Below are 22,514 nucleotides of genomic sequence, written 5' to 3'. Positions count from 1 at the left end.
CACATACTCTCTAGTGCCCATATGCGCAGTCTCAAAGTGAGTAAACTCTGAAGCAATAGAGTATATTGAAAAGAAGTACAAGGACCAGTAACCTAGCTAAGGTATGAAATTAATTTCAAAGTGACTGCATATGCAGCTATATTAAATCCTGTCACATGGTCATACATGCACGAACAGGGGGCCTGGCTCTGTTCCATAACCTTAGGTTGCTATAAATTGCAAAGCAATAAATTCATGTTCATAGTGATTCTTCTATCTATCTACCTGAACCTGATGAATGCAACTGCTGAATCCAAACGTTGAATTACATATGAACCCATGCACATGTGCCTCTGAAAAGTATCAGAAAGAAAGATCTAATTACCTGTTCATCCATGAGTTGATTTCATATAGATTGGCAAAACGCGGCTTTGTCTTGGGCAACCCAAACAGTGACTTGTAACTGTTGTATCAATGCTGAATAAATAAAAGCATTGATGATATATTTTAGAGGCAGCTTTCAATCACACTTTGTTATATAGACCCTCTTTTTTCTACTGTCAAATATATAGCTGCAAAATGGTAGAGAACTTGTAGCAGCTAGCTGGGGTTTGAATCCTGTTTTTCACGTGTGTAACTTTACTCCTAAGTTACACATATTTATGGCATATAGTTTGATGAGGTAAAAAAAATGGAACTTTCATCAAATATGAATCTTCATACTATTATTCTGATGATGCAATTGACTTGAGTGGTGTTTTTTCCCATAATACAATAGTAGATTATGTTCTAGACCGGAGGATTCACATTTTTGTGGAGCTAACTCTCTAAACGTAAGTTTTTCGACACACAAGAAAAAAATCAAAGACATTATTTCGGGTGTGTTTTTTTTTTTCTGTTGAGAACTTGAGGTGCATTGGAATATTGTTCCATGTCATTATTATGAATTTCAATACACATTCACCCATCATAATATTTGTGCAAATGTGTTTTTATATTGCTAAACACAAATATAAACAGGTACTAAACGGTAACGAAAAGGGTTTAAATTGGAGACAGAAATTAAGTACATGTCTTTTCTTCACTGAATCATATTTTTTTGTTGTATTACTACTGTACTAGTAACTATATTGAGCCAAAGTGACATGAGACATGTGATGAAGGCATGTAACCGTGTGTCGCAGATGCATGCCATTCATTCATGAATGGTACGTTTACTTGAAGGTCAAAATCCCCTTTTTCAAAATTGGAATAAGCCTATAATATGTAGCTAGGTGAGTCAAAAAGGGAAATTTATAATTCAATTAAAAGAATAACTGAATAAGAAGCCTAGGAGTTTTGTTTTGCTCTGACATAGGGGTCTACTTGGCTCCCATGTAACTATCTTGTTGCACTTAGAAGTAATATTGCTGGTTTAATTTGTCCTACCTCTAGATGCTAGATCCATCTCAATTTGAAATAGGAAAAAGGCTAAGGGTACCAAAAAGCTTATCAGGAAAGGAATAGAGGTAAAATGGAATATTGGAATTTGACCAAACTGATCTGAAGCTGTACCAATTAACTTGACTCTTGCCATTCAACCTCTAGTAAAAAAGAGGGCAGACTAAAAATACAACGTATAAATCAATTGAAAAAAAAAATCAAAGGCCATTTTGAACTCCATTTCAGTTCATTGAAAAATAAATCAAATACCAATTTGAGCTCCATTTCATTGAAAAAAAATAAAACAGAAAAGGATTGAAGTTTGAATGTCGAGTTTGGCTTTTTTTTTTTGGCCATGATCAAAATCGGTTTGCATGAGTGGTTATGATGGAAGAAGGATTGAGTGAAGGAGAAAATATAATTTTCAAGGCTAAATAAGTTTTTGGGCCCTCAAAATTCCCTCAATTGACACGATATGGGAGATGATGTTGGAGTTCCACATTAGCAAATCAAGCTTCGGGCTATAATCAAGAAACTCAAAAATTTTAGGGACTAAAATGCAATTTCCTCCATCGTTGAACTAATTTCTGCCAATGATAAGTTAGAGGAAGCAAAAACTTAACTAACTCAGGAGTATATAATGTGATTATAGGTGGAGTTGTCTAAATGACCGTAAAAAACTTAAGTAATCACCCTAGTCTTAAGTGGACCAATGATATTTAAGATAAATGAGCTAGCAATTTCACTTATCTTATATATCATTGGTTCATGTAGAATTATGGTGATTTAACCCAAGTTTTTCCATGAGACATTTAGACAAGTCCTAAGTTTCATAGTATCACTATTTGTAGAAATTTTATTGTTAATTACCCATACTTTAACATATATACTTATATGTTTAGATACACAACACCGATGTAAATAGACGTTGTCTTGAATAAAAAGTAATGAAATTCTTTTTACAGATTGTTGTGATAAAAGTCCGTTCACACTGCACTTAACAAACATCCAATCGATTACTTGTTTCCACCGAGGACTTTTGATATTTTTCCATTCTTTGTTGAGTGTTGTCTTAATTGATTTCCTGTAAAATCTTGATTTTATATTTTTCTCATTTATTAAGTTCTAAATTTATAATAAATTTTCTGCAGATGTATTAAAAACATATCTGTGAAGAATAGAGATAGTTCTTTGTTGTAGGTACATGATACTGCCCCTTGAGTAAAACTGAGACCTCATTCTCTCACCCAGTCTACAACATATAAAAGTATGTAACCAAACATACCATTATTCTTGCATACATATGCAGCATTAGTAGGGGTCCCCAACCCTACAAATCCTCCTCTCCCTCTCCTGCATCTTCAAAATTCTTTCCTAAAAACACTTGAGTTTGTGCACTTGTCAATAAGATAAGCAAAGAAAGATAGTCATATAGCAGCTATGAAGATGACCTTCACAAAGTCTTGTCACTTATTCTTCCTGTGCTTCATAGTGCCCCTTCTTGTATTCAGTGATGTGGAACTGCCTCAAGGTACAAAAACTTTACCTCTCTTGTTTTTTCTCTGTTCTAATCCTTTCCCTGACCCTGAAATTGCTTACATAATGTTGGCAGGTCCTAAAACTCACATTCTGCATGCTTTCCATGAAGGCAGAAACGGGTCCATAACAGTGTCAGTAAAAGCAGAAGAACATGCACACTCCACCTCCAGCAAAATTTGGTTGCATGGTACCTTTGTATATCCTTCAATAACATGTTTGGATTAACTTCTTTTTATTTAGAATCAATTTTGGCACCAGAATTGTTTCAGCTTCAGAATCAATTATAAAAGCTTTTTTCTGGACATGTGGACTAATACTTTCTTTTTTTGGTTCCCTTTGGACTGTGCCTTTGATCTCCATCTATCAGGTTCTTGCACAAAAAGAGACATAAGTATATCACAAAGCAGAGGTTCTACATCTGGAATTCCTCAGTACATTGTGCAGATTGTCAACACATGTGTTTCTGGATGTGCTCCTCATGACATTCACCTCCATTGTGGCTGGTTTGCTTCAGCAAGAATCATCAACCCCAGAGTGTTCAAGAGACTATCCTATGATGATTGCTTGGTCAATGGAGGGAACCCTTTAGAATCAAGTCAGATCATCAGATTCACTTATTCCAATTCCTTCATGTATCCACTTGCATTCAAGTCTGCTCAATTTTGCTGAGTCCAACTCAAAAGAAGAAGAATCAATTATGAAACTCAGAAGCTGGTGACTAAAGTTCGTCCTCAAAACTGATTTTGTCTTCAAAATCAATTGTAGAAGAATTTTCAAACATGATATGCCAAAAATGATAGCTAGTCAAGTAACAACACCCTTGTTTTACCTTTAGCAGTTTGTGAGTTAGGCACAAATTAAAGTCCCACCTTTTATCAAAAGCTTGCATGTTTTTGAAAATTCTCCTGTAATTTATTTTTAAAGTCCAAAACAATTCGGTGGGAGAAGCTTGGAGAGTAGTTTCTAAGTTTTAGAATTGATTCGAACGGAGAGAAAGGAAGTTGATACAAACATGCTAACAACTTGTAGCATCTGTGTGAAAGTGATGAAGTGGTTCCAAACAGGTTGTTTTGTCATTTTGATATGTAAATGTATAATGATCTTATTTACTATTACATTATGCCTCAGATACTCCACTATATCTCTTAAACTTAAAAGAGAATTTTGTAGTTTCCAAATGAAAAAAAAAAACGCTTGTGTGGTTGTAGTTGCATTGCATGTTGCATGGAACGTTGGGAATTGTTGGAAATCTGGTGATTCTGCAGCAATGGTACGTTGTTGGTGCAGTGTGTAAGTGTGTTGTGCTTCTCTTATATTTCACAAAGGAGCATACATAGGGAAGGGAATGGAGAGAGTTGTCTGTGTCTCTTTATCTTTCACTGCTCTTGAAGCTTAGCATTATGTTAGCAGTCCTGAGAGTCAGTAGAGGTTGGACTCGAACATAGAGGAGAAAATGACAAGACCTTGTGAGCACATCAAAGATACACTCTTCTCCTTCAATTTTCCTTCCTCTCTGATCTTAGTTGGGGAAGGTGGTTGTGTGTCAGCCTCATATCTCTTTTATTAGTTGTGTTGGTATAATGGTGAGTACTTGGAGAATAAACATTTATCTTATTCTTGACATTTTTTTAAATGTGCTTAAAATACATAATAAACCTTATACATCGATTGCATAATATTATCAACCACTCTTATACATTTATTTTTAGGCTTAATACATCAGAAGGCCCCTGGAATTGTAAAGGGAATCAGTTCCAGGACCTGTAAAATTTTTGCATCAAATTGGGTCCCTAAGAAATTTTTTTTAATTCAATTAAGGCCAAAGTGTGTGAGCCGCTGATGTGTCTTAAATTTTTTTTTCCACATGGCTTTTATAATTTTTTTTTAAATACCAATTAATATTTTCATTTTATTTTATTTCCAAATGCTGAAGTGGCTAAATTTTAACGGACATGACATTTCCACGTGGCTTTTATATTTATCTTCTAAAACCTAATAATTCCAACACATTAAAAAAAAAAACTTAATCTTAATTTAAAAAAAAAAACTAATCTAATGGGTATCATCTTTCTCATAGATCTACCACCACACGACGTGCTTGGTGGGAAGTGAAGCTTTTTTTCAGATCTGAGTTTCCAGTTGAAGAAGTGGGATGCGAGGGGAAGAAGGTTAAGGAAAGCTACAAGAGTAACGTGTTCTGCCACGATGCACTCTTTCCTCCACCGCGCCACCGCGTCGAAACAGAGCAATACCTCTTCGTCGCCGTTCAGACCCTGTCTCATGTCTCTCCCCTCCGCTGCGTTTTCTTCTAACGCCGCTCCCGAACGGTGCTCATCGATCCCCCCTCTCTCTCCCCCCTTGTTTTGCTTTTCTTCTTTTCCCAAAACCCAGAAATTCATTCCTCATCAGTGACTCCCCTTTGTACTTGATTCCTCATCTGGAACGATTACGAGATTAATAGGTTAGTTACTAATTCTGCATTCTGATCTTGCAGTTTGGGTAAATGGGTATTCGTTGATTATAAAAAAGCTAGCTTCTTTTGGGAATCCCTTCTTTTGCTTCATTTCACTTTCATATCTTCAAATTTCATTACTTGTTCATCCCATCATAATTCTGTGTAATTAAAGAATAAAAATTGGAACTTTGAAGCTTTTACTGCTGTTTTAGTCCATTTCCGTTTATTGGGTATCTTCAGTCCATCATTATCTTTGGTTTTTTATGTTCATGTCAATGAGAATGTTGGGCCGGTCTGAATTTTCCAGAGCTGGAAGCTTTTCTGTGTTTGTTGTTGGGGTTTTGGTTTTTTTTTTTTAATTCAGATTAAGTTTATTTTTAACGTGTTGGAATTATTAGGTTTTAAAAAAGAAATATAAAAGCCACGTGGAAATGCCATGTCTGTTAAAATTTAGCCACTTCAGCATCAGACACACTTTGTCCTTAATTGAATTAAAAAAAATTTATTAGGGACCAAATTTGATGCGAAAATTTTACAAGGACTGGGATTGATTCCCTTTACAATTTCAGGGGTCTTCTGATGTATTAAGCCTTATTTTTATGGAGGTAAAATACCGTCACAAAAATTATTCTGAGAGTTATAAATACTATTATGTTATTATTTATCTTTTTCATATGATTTATAAGCTAATTTAAGAGTTTTATGAAAATATGTTTGAAAGAACTTTGGTAAGCTATTTTATAAGCTTAGACACTTTACTTTAATGGTGCTGTAAAGCTCAAATTAATTTATCACTACATATCCTAAATTAGAGGGTTTTTGACTCCAAATAAGAGAATGAGTTAACTCACTTCCTCCCTCTCTTACCCTCCCCCTCCCCTCTCATGCTCATCTAGTCATCCCCTCTCCTGAAAATTCACAATAAATCACAAATAAATCCTAAGGTAAACTAAAAAGATGCCACATGTATTGCAATATCCAGGTGTTACATATCGAGGCTTTGTAGGCCTAGCAATTACTCATCAGATTTGGAAATTACTAAATCTGTTGAGGTGTAATTTAAAAATATATTTGATACCCTCTTCTCTCTGTCTCCTTGTGAGCCATAATGAAGCTTGAAAAGGACATTACCCGTACACGAAGCAGGGGAAGAAAGAAAACAAAAATTCACTAAAGAAAAGTATATCATTTTTAATTTACTTTTTGGTCTTAGCATATATATATTTTCAATTAACTTCTATATATTAACAAAGCAAGATTTTGAGAAGGTATATGATAAATTAAAATGGTTATTTGTTCTATCTAGTCTAGATACTCTCAAAGACACGGGGTTTCCTGATTGTTATATAAATGTGGTGAAAGATTGTATATCTTCATCATCTATGCAAATTATTTGGAATGAGGAAGCTTTAGAGATTTTAGACTCTTTCAAACCTTTGCGGAGTATTAGACAATGTGATCTCATCTAAAAAGAGATCTCTTTTTAATTCATTTTTGTGGGTGGAATGTTTAACTAAATACAGTACTATACGAGTAGTTGTTTTGATGATATCAGTTGGAGTCATACCAATAGAGAAGTTAATCATGTAGCAGATGCATTGGCAAAACATGGGTTAAAGTTGTAGTTTCAACCGGAGTTATTTAATTTAATACCTTCTTTTCTTTTGCATAAGATAACACCTCTACTATATGAAATGTGACTAATTGTTTTTAGTTTTGGCTTTTTTCTTCTTTAAGGCTCTTCCCGGGTAGATTCATAAGAAAAATTATAACTACTAGTAGCACTTTTTGGTAGATCAATGCTAAAAGAAAATAAAAGGAAGATGATTATAAAGTTAACATCTTAACAACAACATTTTTCGATAGTCCTCGGACAAAACAGACACTACATCAGGCGGAGGGTGATCATGAGTAACCAATGGCAAAGAGCTCAGTGCTCCACTCTTAGCCATGAAATCTGCAACCGCATTACCCTCACGAAGCGTGCGACGAAGCAACACTTCGCAATCTTGTTGCAACAACCTGTAAATCGAGCTTAGGATAGAAGCATACTGATGGAACTTAGGGACACTCCACTAGAGAATATGGAGGGCCAACAACAAATCGGTGTGCACCACCACCCGACAAAAGCCACACCGCCAACAAAAAAGCAACCCATGGAGGACAACAAGGAGCTCCTCTTGGAGGACACCAATGAAACCAGAAAACCCCACAACCCAACAACCAGCTGAGTCCAACACTTAAACCCAACTAGTAGTACTTAAACTTTAATTAATATGAAGACATTTAAATTAAACACTCCTCTCCCATTCCAATAAAGTGAAGTCACAACAAGGTTGAACACAGTTGGTAGAAGATAACTGAACTCTTTAAATATTTAGTCAATGGTTCAATCCTGAGCAATGTGTATGAAAAATGATTTATTAGAAGAAATCTACTTACTTAATGTAATCTCTAAGTCCCGCGATCCCCGCAAAGATTAGTCTCATAACTACTGAATGCGGGATGCTTAAAAAAAAAAAAAAAGTGAAGAAGATGTGATGGTGAGAAATTTTCCTTACTACAACTACAAATATACTAAATTGAAGGATTATAAAAAGATTTAAATTAAAAAAATATAATTAACCACATATAGTGAGGAGTAGGGTTTAAGAGATTCCGTGAGGGTTTTAGATATGCAGGGGTTTTAGGTGCTCTAGCACCGCCACTACTCTCAGTCTCTGTTGAAAATGGAAGAAGAAGAAGCACCATTTCACGGTGGCGACGATGATGATTTCGGCCAACTCTACCTTGAAGAACCACTCCCTCAACAACAACAACGAGAAGCAGAAGAAGAAGAAGCCGATGCTAACAGTAACCACGCCAATGAAAATGTTGCCATCGAAAGCAGCGACGACGACGACGATGATGATTTGAACATCGTCTTAAACGACGACGGATTCGACATTGACGACCGCGATGCTTCCACATTTGTTCATAATCCCCCGGTGGGTACCTCTACCTCTCTTCTCCACTGTTTCTGTTGTCATTCATTTGGAACTGATTGGGAATTTTGATTTGTTGTTGTAGCATTTGAGGACTCAAGGTCAAGGAGGATCGTTGTTTGCGAATAATCAGATGAAGAAGTCGAATCCCTCCTCCATGGCAATGCCTTCCTCCTTCAATAACATGACATCAAGTCATTTGTATGCTGCTGCACCCAATCCAATGGTGTCGCATCAGGGTGGATACTCATGGTTTCTTCCTTCGTACTGGTCAGTATATACAGCAATTCACGCGGGCCTCCGTAAATTTGGTTTTGTTTTATAAACTGAAGTGGACTTGTATATTGGGTCTGTTTGGATACCATCTTATAACAGCTTATTGGAGCTTATCTACTTAAAAAAGTACTAAATAAGTTCCAATAAGTGCTTTTTTGTTTGCATTCAAACGGGCTGATAGTGGGAGAGTCCATGTGATAACAATCCCACAGAATCCCTCACATTGAAATTTGCAATCATTATGGTATTATGGGATGCATTATGTAATGTTTTAACTATCTGATTCCCTTGCAGGAGTGCATTTAATGTAAATGTTGATGCTTTAAAGGAGAAGCCATGGGTGTTTTCTGGAGTTCACAAAACTGATTACTTCAATTATGGTTTTGATGAGACCACTTGGAAGCTATACTGTACTTCATTGGTGGGTACAATTATCTGCTTCAGAAAATATCTCACTTTGTAGCTTTTATGTGATGCCTGATGCCTCTATCTTGTCTCTTTCGTTTGATTTGCGCTTAATTTGCCCATTTTCTAGCTAGCAGTGCTGGAATTTTTGTTATTGTTTCTGGCATTACCCACTTGGTTACCTGTGATCATATAATTGACATTTGTTTCTAATTAAAAATTGTGTAAAAATTAACTGGTAAGGACCTTATGCTTAAACTGTATGCAGGAGCAACATTGGCGAACATCCACACAACAGGAGCAACATTGGCGAGCATCCACGCAACAGGAGCAACATTGGCGAGCATCCACACAAACTGGTATTTCTGTTGACGGGTCTGCGAAATTGAATAAGGTATTTGTTCAGCACCATATTTGAACAAGAACAATTAACTACCTAGGTTATGATTTGTGTTATTATGGTGACTGGACAACTTCAGGAAGCTATGAAAGATAAATATTGTTCAAGTCTTGTCAGGGAGCGTACCTTACATCAGATTGTGAATTTATATGCTGATGTTAAGCAGTTGGCCCTTACTAGAATAATAGGGGTATTCATGTGTCAGGATTCCTGTTTTTAACACTCTTACTTGGATGGGGCGATGGACTCGTATAAATTGTAATAAACTTGTGCTTGACCTAGGTTATTAGCATGAATAGCAGCGTTAGTCTAACGTTTTGTAACACAGCTCAATATCTTACACTTTACACGTTCAGAATATTCAGAGCTCCTTCTTTTTCTTTTCCCCTTTCCACCTTTTCCCTATATTTTCAACGCCTACTATTATTTTACCACTTTTGATGTTGAGTTTCTTCAAGCTATCCTAGCATGCTGGCTGTTGATTCTATCTAATATTTGATAATTCAGCCAAAAGGAAAAGCAATACGAGTTGAGGAAAGCATGGGTGAACGCCAACCATCCATACACCTAAGGCGTCCAGTCAGCAGGGATTCTGATGTTGTTATAGAGGTATGCACTCACTCTAGGTTTCCATGATTTTTATGCTGAAGCTGCCAATGTCTTTGGAGTAAATATTCATGGTTTGGTGCAGATCAAGGTGCTTGAGTCCTCTGATGATCATTCTGGTTCTGGCAACAGCACCGTAGTGGATGCATCATTAGAAGTGGAATCTATTGTAGGCAAGAACAAGAATATTCTCAATTATTTCACTGAATGTGATGATGTGCTGTCTGAAGATCAGTTGGAAGACGTTAAAAAATCAGATGAAATTTCTCTTCAGCAGGAAAGGTAAGATACTGGATCTGACTGATCCCTTCCTATATATAATGCACTTTTCTTGTCAGGATTTGTGTATATAGACACATTTTAACTTCATTGAGCCCCTTCTTCTGTATCTCTGTATGGTCCCTGCTAGAAGTACTGGTAACTTTTCAAATTCAAGATGAAAATATAAGGTAAAATTGGCATGGACATGACAATAGTACTTTACTGCTGCTACTTTTCATGCTGAAAATATACTAGCTTACATTCTGTGGATAATCATTTCTTGTATATCTTATTACATATTTACATATCATCTTTTTATTGTATATGACTTCCAGTTTTTCCCGCTTCTATTGACACATTAGTTTATTGTTAAAATTCTTTATGTTTTCTTAAATTCCTTTATTGGTTTAGTAAATTGGACTTTTTGTTATGAACTTCAAAACTTATGCTGACTCTGCTTTTCACAGAACTAGCCTGATTCCTGGTGTAAATGAAGATGGGCATCAGGATCAAGCTGACCATCTTGCCGAAGATACTGCAGAAGTTTCAGGGAAAGAAATAAAAGCAGAGGAGAATGGTGGCATGGACGCATGCAGTCCTTATTCATGCTGGAATGAACCAGAGTTGTCACTTGGTGATCATGAGCATAGCCTGACTTCCTATACTGATAGTGATTCCGAGGGAACACAAAACAGTGTACATGTTGATGATGAGAAAAGTCTTGTCCCTGAAAGAAGGCAATCAATCAATTCCATCACTGATTTGAAGGGCAAGTCTTTGCCACTTTATTGTGAGAACTCCAAGAATAACAGTTTCAGCAGAAAAGCAGTAAATGTAGCTTACAATTCAAGAACTAGAGTTCCACATAGAAAGGAATGGAGGCATCGAAGTGGTAGGCATGAGGGTGGTTTGAATCTGAATAAGCACAATGAAAATGATAATCATGTTTCCTCTATCCTCATGTCTGGTGCAAGGGATCTGTCTCAGTTGGGTAGTCAATTTGTTGATTATGGTAGTAGACATAGAGAGCAACTACAAGGTTTTGGCAGTCATAAAAGAAGAGATGTTTCATATACTAGGGAAACTAAACAAACCTGCTATTATGGGGGTGAAAAGGCTGTTGATGACCTGGTTCAAAGAGACCACTCTAAATATTCATATGAAGAAGGTCGAGTCCGGGATAAAACAAACCGATATTACAGAAAAAATTGGGGTGTCAGGAATTATTTTTCTAAACCAGGTTCTCGGATGGCACGTTACGAGGACAGGGAGAGAGATCATTATCATGATGGTTGGGGGTATGCTGCTGATGACCTGAACCCTGACTCTTGTAGGGAGTCAATGCTGCTTCTTCCAAAACATTCATCCTTTCCTCACCAGGAGAGGGACACTCAAAGGGAAAGAATAAATGACAAGTCCTACTTTAGAGACAGAAACTACAATGACGATTTTGATGAATGTGAGATTGAATTTTCAAACAAAAGCTATAGAATGTCTCCTTATTCTGCTGAGATAGAAATGGAATATTTAAATAATAAACGCGATGAGCAGTTTCTACATACTGATAGAGATTGGAGAGGATCTGTCCGAAGGGTAAAACATCGTGGCGAGCCTCCTCTTGTTTTGGATAACCTGTGGTCTGGGAAAATGGATGAAAAATGTCAGGCATATACACATCATCAGAACTCAAATTTTAGGTATCGTAGACAATCTACACACTCAGTGAGAAATGTTTGTGGAGCAAGAGTGAAAGAAAATTTTGAGTATCATACCCATGCTGCTGAAGATGAAGATTTCATGCTTTATCCTGTAGAAGAGTATCAGTGTTATAGGTCCTCATCTAAGTTCCAGAACTGCACTGAGGAGGAACTTGTTTTTAGGCATCATGAAACTCATGCAACATCTCTGCAAGATGACATGCAAATTGATGATATAAAATTGCGGCAGCATCAGCTAAATATGCCAAGGAGAAATAACAATGGTTTTAAAAGCTCTAAGGTCATATGCAGAAGTAATCTTAGGCAAGCAGCGCTGAGATGCAGGAAATCAGTTGATTTGGTTAACGGGGAAGGAAAGGTAAAGATAGGGAGAATATGGTTAAGAGCCTGTACTACTGTGTTTTATACATATGAGCCATTCAACAACTGCTGGGCTTTATTTCTTTTTGATAGCTGTTATCTCATTCAAAATCCACTGTATTACCTCACTCTCCCAATTAATTACTTCGTTTATTTCTTTATTTTAATGGTTTTGAAGTTTGAACAATTCCATATCTTAGTGATGTGCTTGAGTTTCAGCATCGCTATCAAGCTATGTTCTGGAGTCTCAGGTCAAGCACATGAAGTAAATCTGTGAAGTTCCTAGAAACCTTTGTAAATCAATCTCATATTTCCTTTATGCAACTAAAATGAGATATATATAACCTGAAGACACTAATGTTGTGTCAAATATGCTTGTCTGTTTGTCATAATGTTTAGTAATATTTTTATGACTCAGTAATATTGTTGTCTTATAGATGTTTTCCAACTCCACCTGTAGTAGGATATCACGGCTTGTTTGTTTCCTTGTTGCTTCTAGACCAGACTGCAAAATTAGTGTATTAGCTGTGATTTTTTTTTTTTGATAGGCAAATGTTAGTTGTTAATTGTTAGTAAATTAGTTCATTCGCCAGGGTTTGAACCCTGACCCTTCACCTGCAAATCCCTTCATTTCCCTTAGCTCACCAAGTGAGCTACCCTTCCTTACCTTATATTAGCTGTGATGATTTGACATAATATGGTCATAGCTTGTGTTGATTAATCTTGTTACCATCAACATGGCTTGAGATCATTCTTTTGCTTGAGATCTCTTGGCAGACCTGATCCTGGGTCATATCCATAGATCTTTTGGCTTGAGATAATTCATTTTCTCATGGTGTATGGTTTTCTGTATTATGTTTAAATTTCAATTAATTGAAGCTTCCACATTGGAATGTTGGACATTGTAACATTGTATATTTCTGACATGTGTGTGTGTGTGTGTGTTTTTTATAAATTCTCAGTCAGTTAGATATAATATCTTGCAAACTAGGGAAGTCTGTCACTTAATCATGCAAACTAACTAGATCATATACATATATCATACATGAGCAATAGCTTAGTGATCTTGTGTCACAATTTTGTATATATTACTAATATATTATAATTTACCCTCAGACGTGATGGGCACACTTTGTTGTTTATGCTCTTAATTACCTTAATCCTTTCAGATTGGTAAGAGAATCGAATGAGACAATCACTCTTCTTCCTACTTGTCAAGTTTGAATTGTGCACATCGTTCTATTAATGCATAGATCTGCTAAATAGTTGTAATATTGTATCACTTTCAAATTCAATTGTCTGCATAAGTTTCTAGTAGATTTTTTTTTATCCAGCAAGTGGACTCACATGTTTGGTCCAGTTTTTGGACCTTATAATAGTTGTAAATTAGTTCTTTGAGTGATAAGGATGGGGCCTTCTAAAGCATGTATACCTTTCCCTACTTAAACCGCCATCTGCCTTTGCAAGCACCAGTTTCTTGCTTGTGTGATTTACTGATGTGGAATGTAGTTGTAGTTCTTTAAAATGAGTTCCAAAGTAGATGATTGGCAGCATGAAAGTACAAGTTATTGTTTGATGATTTTGTGTTGAAAAAGACATTAGCCACTCTATACCCCATTTCAATTTGTTATAGCCTGATGTTCATGCTTACATTGTCTTGGTCTGATATAAATTTAATAGTCTCAGTGTTATTTATCCTTAGTTCTTGTATTCTCATAATTAGGTAGTCCAGAATCATTTACTTGTTTGAAGATGTTGTGCTCTGTGTTGCATTGGAGTTAGCAGTGGGATAACTTCAATGTATTAAATGGTACAATTTTTTCATATTGACTTGTGGTAAAAAGGTGGCTAATGCACTTATCTATCTTGCTGTCACTTTTGTTACTGCTTAGCACTCTGTCACCTTCTGTTTAAATTTGACACAGTATCTCAGCACCTCATTATTTATTTGATGCCCTATACTCGTGTCTAACATCCACGTCTTTTATTTGTTAGATGTGTTGATATTCTCCTGATGTTTGGCTTGCTTTTAAATTTGTGACATGTCCTCATGATTCTGCAGTCTCAGGCAAGAAGTTCCGGAATCTTTTGCAGTGGTAGGCTTCAATTTGTCGATGAAGGGATTGCTAAGAAGCCAAGAGCTTCAGTGGGTCTTGCTGAATCTCGTAAAAAGGCCATTACATTCGAAACCTCAAAGTACGAGAGCAACCTTGAAAATAAGAAATGTCTTCAAAACCTTCAAGATAAAGGGCAGAAAGAAAGCTTGGATATTGAGGAAGGTCAGGTTGTACCAGAAGAACTATTCACAGTGTCTTCTGTATCCAGAAAAGATGTTTCTGAAGGTGCAGCAAAGTCACAGCATGAGAATAATTCTGACCAGTTTATAGGTGGTTATGACAATCAAAGGATTCTTGATTCATTAGCTAAGATGGAGAAACGTGGGGAGCGCTTCAAGCAGCCCATTACACTGAAAACAGAAGCAGAAGAAGAGGGTTTGAAGCTCAACAATGACTCAGTAGATGCCGGTGAAGCGAAGCAACATAGACCAGCTCGAAAGAGGCGCTGGGTTGGTAGCTAGTTTTTTATTTATTTTTCAAGGCTTGAGAACCTGCTGATTCAATAAAGGGGAGACAGCTACTATGAGGAAACTTGGTTAGTCCACAAAGTTTTTTGGCAGAAATTCTTTATCCATGGAATAGTTGAGATCAGATGTTAATTTTCTTTGACTTGAATATAGCCTGATCGGCCTAATTAACAGTATTGGCACTTTTGAAAGGTCTATATTGTGAAGAACCCTGACATTCGTAATGCATTCATTTGGATCTCCCTGTTGTTTCCGTTGTAGGGGCCAGGGGGAGCATCATCAGTATTTTTCAACTAAGACACTTAAGTGTGTCAAGAGTTGATTTTGAGGATTTTGTGAGAAATGGTATGTGCGAATTCTTAGATAAGAGTCATGAAAGAATCTCAAGATAAAGAGTATTTTTCAAGTATATTGATGTCAAATTTTGGTGTCTTCGATAAAGTGTGGATTTGACATAGGAGAGATAAAGATGTTTTCCACAACATGGCTTTGAAAAATAGCTGATTGAAGATTTGAAGAGGTGATGTTTTCAGTAAATAATTCGGCATAGCAGTACTGTTTTTTTTTTATCAAGGGTTTAAATTGAAAGTTGGCAGAGTAGCCAAATGATATTTAGCTTTAGCAGGTTTCGAAGTCCTAAATAAATAAATAAATAGTAACATACAAGTACAACTATGCATTTCATGTCATACGTATAAATGTGCTGATGTACCAAATTTCCTTGAGCAGGTCTGAACTTGAGAAAACAAAAATGAAATAAATTACATATGCCCCCATGCAGGATCGAACTACAGACCTTCAGTTTACAAGACTGACGCTCTACCACTGAGCTATAGGGGCTTGTTATTATCATAGAATATAATTTTTAAAATTCAATTATAATAATAGGTGCCAAGTCAGCAAAAAATATGATCACCATTAGTTTAGTTTGGTGGCTGCCATACTTAATCTACTCTAGCTTGACTTTGGTTGGAATATCGATTACCTCAATTTATTGATAAAAAATTGCATTAATTTTATTTTCTATCTTTTTTTTGTTACATTTTTCTTTCTCATACGACATTTATAGGCAAATGTTTTTTTTATAGGAATTAGAATATGTAAAAATTCTCTCATGTAACACAACTGCGTCATTTGAAACTGTCTATACATCTCCTATTTAATAAACATAATAAAAAAAAGAAATACAAAATTTTAATGTGACAATGTCATTTAAGTTTCCACTTCAGAGCATTATAGAGATGCGATCGTTTGTACATAACCGGCCATCAGAGACAAAAGAAAATAGAGGACAGCGCAGCGAAAGTTAGAGTTCATTCTCACGGAAATAATGTATGTGGGAATTCATTCCTAGTGGTTTGGTTTACAAAATGCAGCTTTGGCAATATACAAATTGTTGACACCATTAAAATAAAAGTTGTCAGATTAACATTTCTTGCAATTTACCTTAGTAACAAAACATTGTTGTGTTCATATTTTAGCATGTTATTCGGCCTGACATGATTAGTCATTTCTCCTTCTTGCTGCTATTGGTGGAGTTCTTCTCAGTAAGCATTTTCAAAACGGTGACCAATGCTTGCAAACGGTCCCATATGCTAAGCCCATACAATGCTTCAACAAGTGACTCCTGAAACTCAAATCCATTTTCTGCTACAGGATACTAGGGCAGAGAAAAAACACATCTCAGTATCTTTGCATTTGCAGTTAAGTAAAATAATATAGCATTATGAAACATTTTCCAGACTGTGACCTGAATTGGCTTAGGTATCTTGGTTTTGATGAATGGCCACCATCTATCTTCAACAACTGATTTTACAAGGCAACATGCCCGTAAACCTTCTACACCGCCGAATCGTCCAAATCCACTGTGTTTCACACCCCCAAATGGCAGGGACTGGAAATTCAGAATGTAACTTTACTTCAGTGGAAATTAGAAGATGTAGCCTAGGTGAAGGAATATATTCTTACATTTAAGCTAAAAGAAGTGCACAATTATTTATATTAACCGAAATGCTAAAAACAGACTTTATAAGACACTCTTTCTAATGCACCTTTAGCCTCTTATTCATCGACATATATGTGGGGGGCACTAAATTATATAAGTTTCACTCCCAATTTGATAGGTCCTACTCGAAATTTGGCAGGATCCACATGAATTACAACCAATAATAGAGATTGTGTTGGAAAAAATGTGTTTAAGAGCATGTTCTTAACACTCCTCTTATATTAAATAAGCATGATAACTGTAAGATGTAATATTAAGCATTCATGTGTTGCTTTTGGGAGACTTGGTTCGATACAAAAACAGATTAAAAAATACTAACTTTCTCTTAAAACATTCATATATATTAGATATGTCATATAAATCAGAATTTCTTTCCAAAATAAGTATTTTATGCCAAGGTAGAAGACATGACATTGAATTAGAAACAAGTAAATAGTGAGATTAGTCTCCTAAAGATGTTGGTCATATTAGTCTTTGAATGATGAAATTTATATTGGTATTCCCTAAATATGCATTTAGATAATGTTTTGGTCAGTCAATCAAATTAGTCCACAAGTTTCCCAATGTGAGGACTAATTTGACCAAAAAAATCAATATTTAGGAACCTTAGTTGTAATCAGTAATTTGAGCAATGTCAACCATTTGAAACATCTCGTATACCAAACTTTCTAATCACGAAGTCATTACGGAGGTGCACCTCCAACTAGTTAAGTAGTCTCTCTCTAGCAGTTGGATGTGATCAAAAAAGCCTGAATCATATCACACCACTACTAGGTAGGCCTTTTTGGTGAACCCCTTTGTGCGTGTGTTTGTGACAGAGAGATGAAGACAAGTTAAGATAAATTTACCTGACACATGTACGATGATGCAAAATCATTAACTGCAGCAACCCCACAATGTATCTGGGAAGTTATCTCTCTGGCACGGCTTTGACTGCCTGAGAAAACAGCACAGCCAAGCCCATATTTTGAGTCATTTGCAAGCTTGATAGCCTCTTCATCAGAGCTAAATTTCATTATCGGCATGATTGGTCCAAATGCCTAGAAGTCAATTAAATAAACAAATGAATCTAGTAAGCAGCTGCTGGAGCACACAAGATAGAAAGATATTCCTGAATATAAATTTAGTTGTACTACATAATATGAAATGAGAATCAGCTTCAAAATCTCCAACGTTTCTAGTTAAGATATGACTATTCATTTGTTCGTTACATGGATATCCACAATTTGGCATATCAATGCTAAGCTAAAAAACAGTAATTAAAAAAAATCAAAGAAACAATAGAAATAAAAAAAGCAGAGAAAATAGCATGGTTTCTTACCTCTTCCTGCATCAATCTCATCGAGTGATTCACATTTACAATCATAGTAGGAGGAAAATATTGATAAACTGCATCTTCTCCTATATGTCCAAAACTTCCACGCGCAACAATTTCAGCTCCTTTCTCTAGCGCGTCATTTATTAGGCCTTCAAGTTTTTCAGAATGCTCGTGCATGCATAAAGCTCCCATATCATACTTTCCAGCAAGTGGTGGGCCCTGCAAAAAATCATTGACAGACTTCCTTAAAAAACTGGACTTCTTAATACGAAAAAGGTTGACACAGATGCCTATTCTCCAAAATCTACGAAAACAGAATTCTGGATGTACAGCAGTCCCAAGTCCTCAATGTTAATGCAATGTGTGTTACTTAGATGAATTCCTAAGATTGTCTCACATAATTTCGCACAAACTAGAACAGGTGTAGAAACAAGCTTATAGATTACTGAAATAGAATTCCATAACAATCAAATGCAAGCACAGATGACAAAGAAGCCTATGTTGACTTTAGAAAGAACGTTGCATGAGTAAGACATATTTGACCATTGAAATACTGTAAGAAACACTTACAGCTGTAACAGATTTAAAGATTTTGGTAACTTTGCTGATGAAAGATGAATAAATGTTCTTGTGGACATAAAATCGTTCAGCACCAGCGCAGTTCTGCCCACTTGACTGAAGAACAGCCCTGACAGCAATTTGAGCAACCTATTCAGAAGATCAATGCTTGTTAAGACTATGGCATTCAAGAATGAATAATTCATTAAGTTTGTAAGGTTAACATTTGCCAACCAGATGCTCAACAATAATATCTAAGCCTTTGGAAATCTGAAAATATTAAAGGGATTCATACATGGTCCACGTCTACATCTTCACAAACAATAAATGCATCTTTTCCACCAAGCTCTAGTGTAACTGGTATAAGTGTCTCAGCGGCATTTCTCATTATCTGCATAAAAGAATGCAGCTAAGAATCAGAGTGCAAAGACTTCTTATTTCATAGAAATTTGGATATCATCTTGAAAGAGTAGAAGAATATGTGAAGTGGACAATAACTCTGAACCATCCCCTATACTCATTCTGCTTGTGAGGCACCACTTTATACCAGAGATTAACTACAACGTTTTTTGAGGCTACTCCTTTTATTTGTGGGTACAGAATAGGGCTTCAGCAGATCCTAAGTACTATTAAACATTGACATAGTATTATCTGGAATTCCTTCTATTAAACATCTATTTTGCAAAACATATCAGAAACTATTTCTTCAGATTGGAAACAAAAATATTATGGGATACAATTCGTAGATGAGAGGACTGGATGAAACAATTTGATTGGCCAAATGAATCATACCACTTTACCAACCCCAGGTGATCCTACAAAAATGACCTTGTCAGCAGAAGACACCAGTGCTTCTCCAGTTTCAGCAAACCTGGTAATAGAAGTCCAATTAAGGCTATAGATGCAAAAATTCTTGGATCAAAAAGGAAAAGGAAGGGTACAAATTAAGGCTCTACCCTGTTATCACCTCAACAAGGTCCTCCGGAGCTCCTACGGCAGCAAGGGCTGATTGGATGATTCGGAAGTAAAAGCATCCAGACCAACTTGCATGTTCTGAAATCTACAATCAGAGCCACATTAACTCTGTCAAATTGAAAAATATAACCATAACTTTGATATTTACTAGTAATTAGTAAGAGCAGGTACTGCAAATTCCAGAGCCTCAAATTTTTAATATCAGTTCTGTCCTGGAATATATATTGTTAAAATGTCTATTGTTAATATCAGTTCTGTCCTGGAATATCAGTTCTGTCCTGGAGTATAATCATCCCCATGAAAGCATAACAATCAACAATGTCTATTGTTAAAACTAAACATGATACATCCACGGGATGAACAATTCTGGATAAGTAGATGGTAGGTATTATGTCATTTTATACCTTAATCACAATGCCATTTCCAGAAAAAACTGCTGCCAGCATAGGGTTAAAAATATTGTGGAAAGGATAGTTCCACGACACAATGGCACCAATAACACCGAGGGGGTGAAATTCTACTTTGGCTCTCTTATGAATCATTGATCTTCCTGAGGATCTGCAAGTTTTTTGATTTATCACAAACAAAAGTGGCTATCAAAGTGCATTTAGACAATTTCCAACATTACTGTAGAAATATTTTTTATATATCATAAACAAAAAAGTGGCTATCAAATTGCATTTAGACAGGAATTTGGATTCCACCAGGAGGGGGGTATGCGTGTATAGAACACTAGTGTTTTTAGGTCTATAAGAAGATGAGGAAATATAGTGTTAAATAAAAAAGTTTGAGACAGGTACCGGTACTCAGGCTTTAGCCACTGCTCACCCTCTGACAGTAGCCAATTGATCTTCTCGCACGTTGTCATTATTTCTCCTAAAGAGGCATCTACCATTGTCTTTCCAGTATCACGAGAAGATATTCTAAAATAAGAACATTAATTAGAATATATTTGCAGGTGACATTCTTAAGCAATGAACATATTTCATATCTATTTTTTGAACCAGAATAAAACAATACATAAATAAAAACAAACATGTTTCACAGAATATTACAAGATTATACAAATTCGCAAAAAAAAAAAAAAACATGTAAACCTTCCTCCCACTACCATGGAGAAGTGTTCTTACTCGCATATAAGTGCTTGATGTTTTATTATATATTTCAAAAGTATACGCAAAAACTGGCGTCTTTGCTTGAAGCTGGTCTTTGCCCACATTTTTTGTGCCTTCCGCACTTTCTCCACCTGCTCCTTGACCTATCCATACATTAAATCAGCTCTAGTTAATTCTTAGATTACTATTACTTATGAATCTAGTCAAACTAGTAACCAATAACTTGCTTTTCAGTTTTCAACATAGACAAGTATACAGGCAAAATTAAAATTTCAGATACAATTTCAGTTTGAAGCTAATGACATGTCAACTTTTCTTAAGCACAACTAGCATATTTTTTATGAGATTAGTTTTTCACAAATGATGTCCTTATAAATGTACTCAGCTTGTTTTTTTTCCTTGCTATTTGGCATTTGCTGTGGAATATTCCAAGTTTCTTAATTCTAAGTATAATACTTTCATATCATAACCAATAAATTTTAAAAAGTCATTCAAATAAACAGTGTGCATCTGAAACTAGTAGTTGCTTGCGAGCTCTATGCATAACATGCAAAATATTTCATGGCTGTTTTCTTTCTATATACTAAAACAGTAAAACTATATATCATAACCATCAATCTCTTAAGAAGCATACACTCACAGACCTCATCCGGGGTCAATGCAGGAACATATCCCAAATACTTCATGGTAGCAGGCTCATAACACTGAACTTTCTTCCCTGATTGCTGCGCCGCTCCCCTCGGAGGTACCTGAACAGAAATCAATCATCATTCACCAATGAGAACGGATCAACGGGAATTACAACCCTAGTATTCACAGTGCTTCATCAAGATTAACCTAATTCCTAAAATACATCGATTGAGCACCACATGCATTTCCAATTAAACTGAACTTGAATTTCTAGTTTCAAATAGAAAAGCAAATCACACCGATCTCGGAAAAACGCAGAGCAACAACAACAAATCACTTGATTGCAAATGCAAACAGTATCAGATTCAGCAGCATAGCAATAGAACTCACATAGATGTAACCGTTCTCCGGCGCTTGGTTTCCGTCATCCAACACTGTGATTATCAAAATTCACATTACAGTCACAACAAATTCGCATGCGATATGGAGAGAGTGAGAGTGAGTACCATCGGAAGTGTCGACGTCGATGGAAGGAACCTTGGGAGGAATGAGCAACAGAAGGAACTTGCAGATGGCGAAAGCGAATGCTAGAACGAGCAAGGGCCACCAAAACGCCATTGGAACTTCCGCAGCAGATTCAGAGCGAGACAGTTACTGGCTAGGGTTTTGGAGAAGCTTCTAGAGAGTGATGTGATCTGGGGTAGGTTTGAGGAGACGATCACACGATATAGATAGTGGGAGTGTGGGAGCAAATGGTTCAGATTTCAGAAGGAAAGGAATCAATGGGTTTCATCATCCTTGCGTCTTTTATCGCTTTATTACAAAACATTCTTTATTTTATTGAGTGTGAAGTAGGGAAGCTTGTTTCTTCCCTCCAGATCCTTTCACTATAGTGAATTTGACGCAAAGTAAATGTGGATTTCA

General features: G+C 36.1%; 3 protein-coding genes and 1 non-coding gene across 4 annotated transcripts; 2 read left to right on the top strand and 2 right to left on the bottom strand.

The window, feature by feature from the left end:
* The first annotated feature begins 2,627 nt into the window (after positions 1-2,627).
* Positions 2,628-4,040, top strand: LOC130726499 (TPD1 protein homolog 1-like). Its single transcript, XM_057577777.1, has 3 exons — positions 2,628-2,932; positions 3,014-3,127; positions 3,308-4,040. The coding sequence occupies exons 1-3, from the start codon at positions 2,842-2,844 to the stop codon at positions 3,607-3,609; spliced, it is 507 nt and encodes a 168-aa protein (XP_057433760.1). The 5' UTR covers positions 2,628-2,841; the 3' UTR covers positions 3,610-4,040.
* A 3,991-nt stretch (positions 4,041-8,031) lies between these two features.
* Positions 8,032-15,198, top strand: LOC130723982 (FIP1[V]-like protein). Its single transcript, XM_057575136.1, has 8 exons — positions 8,032-8,382; positions 8,465-8,649; positions 8,950-9,076; positions 9,329-9,454; positions 9,968-10,069; positions 10,152-10,348; positions 10,795-12,403; positions 14,468-15,198. The coding sequence occupies exons 1-8, from the start codon at positions 8,125-8,127 to the stop codon at positions 14,981-14,983; spliced, it is 3,120 nt and encodes a 1,039-aa protein (XP_057431119.1). The 5' UTR covers positions 8,032-8,124; the 3' UTR covers positions 14,984-15,198.
* A 559-nt stretch (positions 15,199-15,757) lies between these two features.
* TRNAT-UGU (transfer RNA threonine (anticodon UGU)) lies at positions 15,758-15,829 on the bottom strand. The gene has a single exon. It is a non-coding gene; the product is annotated as a tRNA-Thr (tRNA).
* Positions 15,830-16,274: 445 nt separating this feature from the next.
* Positions 16,275-22,408, bottom strand: LOC130723865 (aldehyde dehydrogenase 22A1-like). The gene is made up of 14 exons (XM_057575008.1): positions 22,097-22,408; positions 21,981-22,024; positions 21,605-21,709; positions 20,976-21,103; positions 20,646-20,768; positions 20,250-20,403; positions 19,827-19,930; positions 19,663-19,741; positions 19,166-19,261; positions 18,883-19,020; positions 18,316-18,531; positions 17,843-18,034; positions 16,740-16,883; positions 16,275-16,649 (listed from the first exon to the last, which is right to left on the bottom strand). The coding sequence occupies exons 1-14, from the start codon at positions 22,206-22,208 to the stop codon at positions 16,497-16,499; spliced, it is 1,788 nt and encodes a 595-aa protein (XP_057430991.1). The 5' UTR covers positions 22,209-22,408; the 3' UTR covers positions 16,275-16,496.
* Positions 22,409-22,514: the final 106 nt, after the last annotated feature.

The sequence above is a fragment of the Lotus japonicus genome, chromosome 6 (genome assembly GCF_012489685.1).
Source record: "Lotus japonicus ecotype B-129 chromosome 6, LjGifu_v1.2".
NCBI classification, from domain to species: domain Eukaryota; kingdom Viridiplantae; phylum Streptophyta; class Magnoliopsida; order Fabales; family Fabaceae; genus Lotus; species Lotus japonicus.
The sequence above is the reverse complement of the archived record's forward strand: the minus strand, read 5'-3'. Positions and strand labels throughout refer to the sequence as shown.

Excerpts from the sequence above, each read along its gene's own strand:
- LOC130726499 (XM_057577777.1), top strand. The coding sequence starts at position 2,842 with ATGAAGATGACCTTCACAAAGTCTTGTCACTTATTCTTCCTGTGCTTC. Across the intron at positions 2,933-3,013 it reads TGATGTGGAACTGCCTCAAG|GTCCTAAAACTCACATTCTG; the intron begins GTACAAAAACTT and ends TAATGTTGGCAG. Across the intron at positions 3,128-3,307 it reads CAGCAAAATTTGGTTGCATG|GTTCTTGCACAAAAAGAGAC; the intron begins GTACCTTTGTAT and ends TCCATCTATCAG.
- LOC130723982 (XM_057575136.1), top strand. The coding sequence starts at position 8,125 with ATGGAAGAAGAAGAAGCACCATTTCACGGTGGCGACGATGATGATTTC. Across the intron at positions 9,077-9,328 it reads AGCTATACTGTACTTCATTG|GAGCAACATTGGCGAACATC; the intron begins GTGGGTACAATT and ends AACTGTATGCAG. Across the intron at positions 10,349-10,794 it reads ATTTCTCTTCAGCAGGAAAG|AACTAGCCTGATTCCTGGTG; the intron begins GTAAGATACTGG and ends TGCTTTTCACAG.
- LOC130723865 (XM_057575008.1), bottom strand. The coding sequence starts at position 22,208 with ATGGCGTTTTGGTGGCCCTTGCTCGTTCTAGCATTCGCTTTCGCCATC. Across the intron at positions 21,104-21,604 it reads CTGCATTGACCCCGGATGAG|GTCAAGGAGCAGGTGGAGAA; the intron begins GTCTGTGAGTGT and ends ATGTATGGATAG. Across the intron at positions 20,404-20,645 it reads TGGCTAAAGCCTGAGTACCG|ATCCTCAGGAAGATCAATGA; the intron begins GTACCTGTCTCA and ends AAAAACTTGCAG.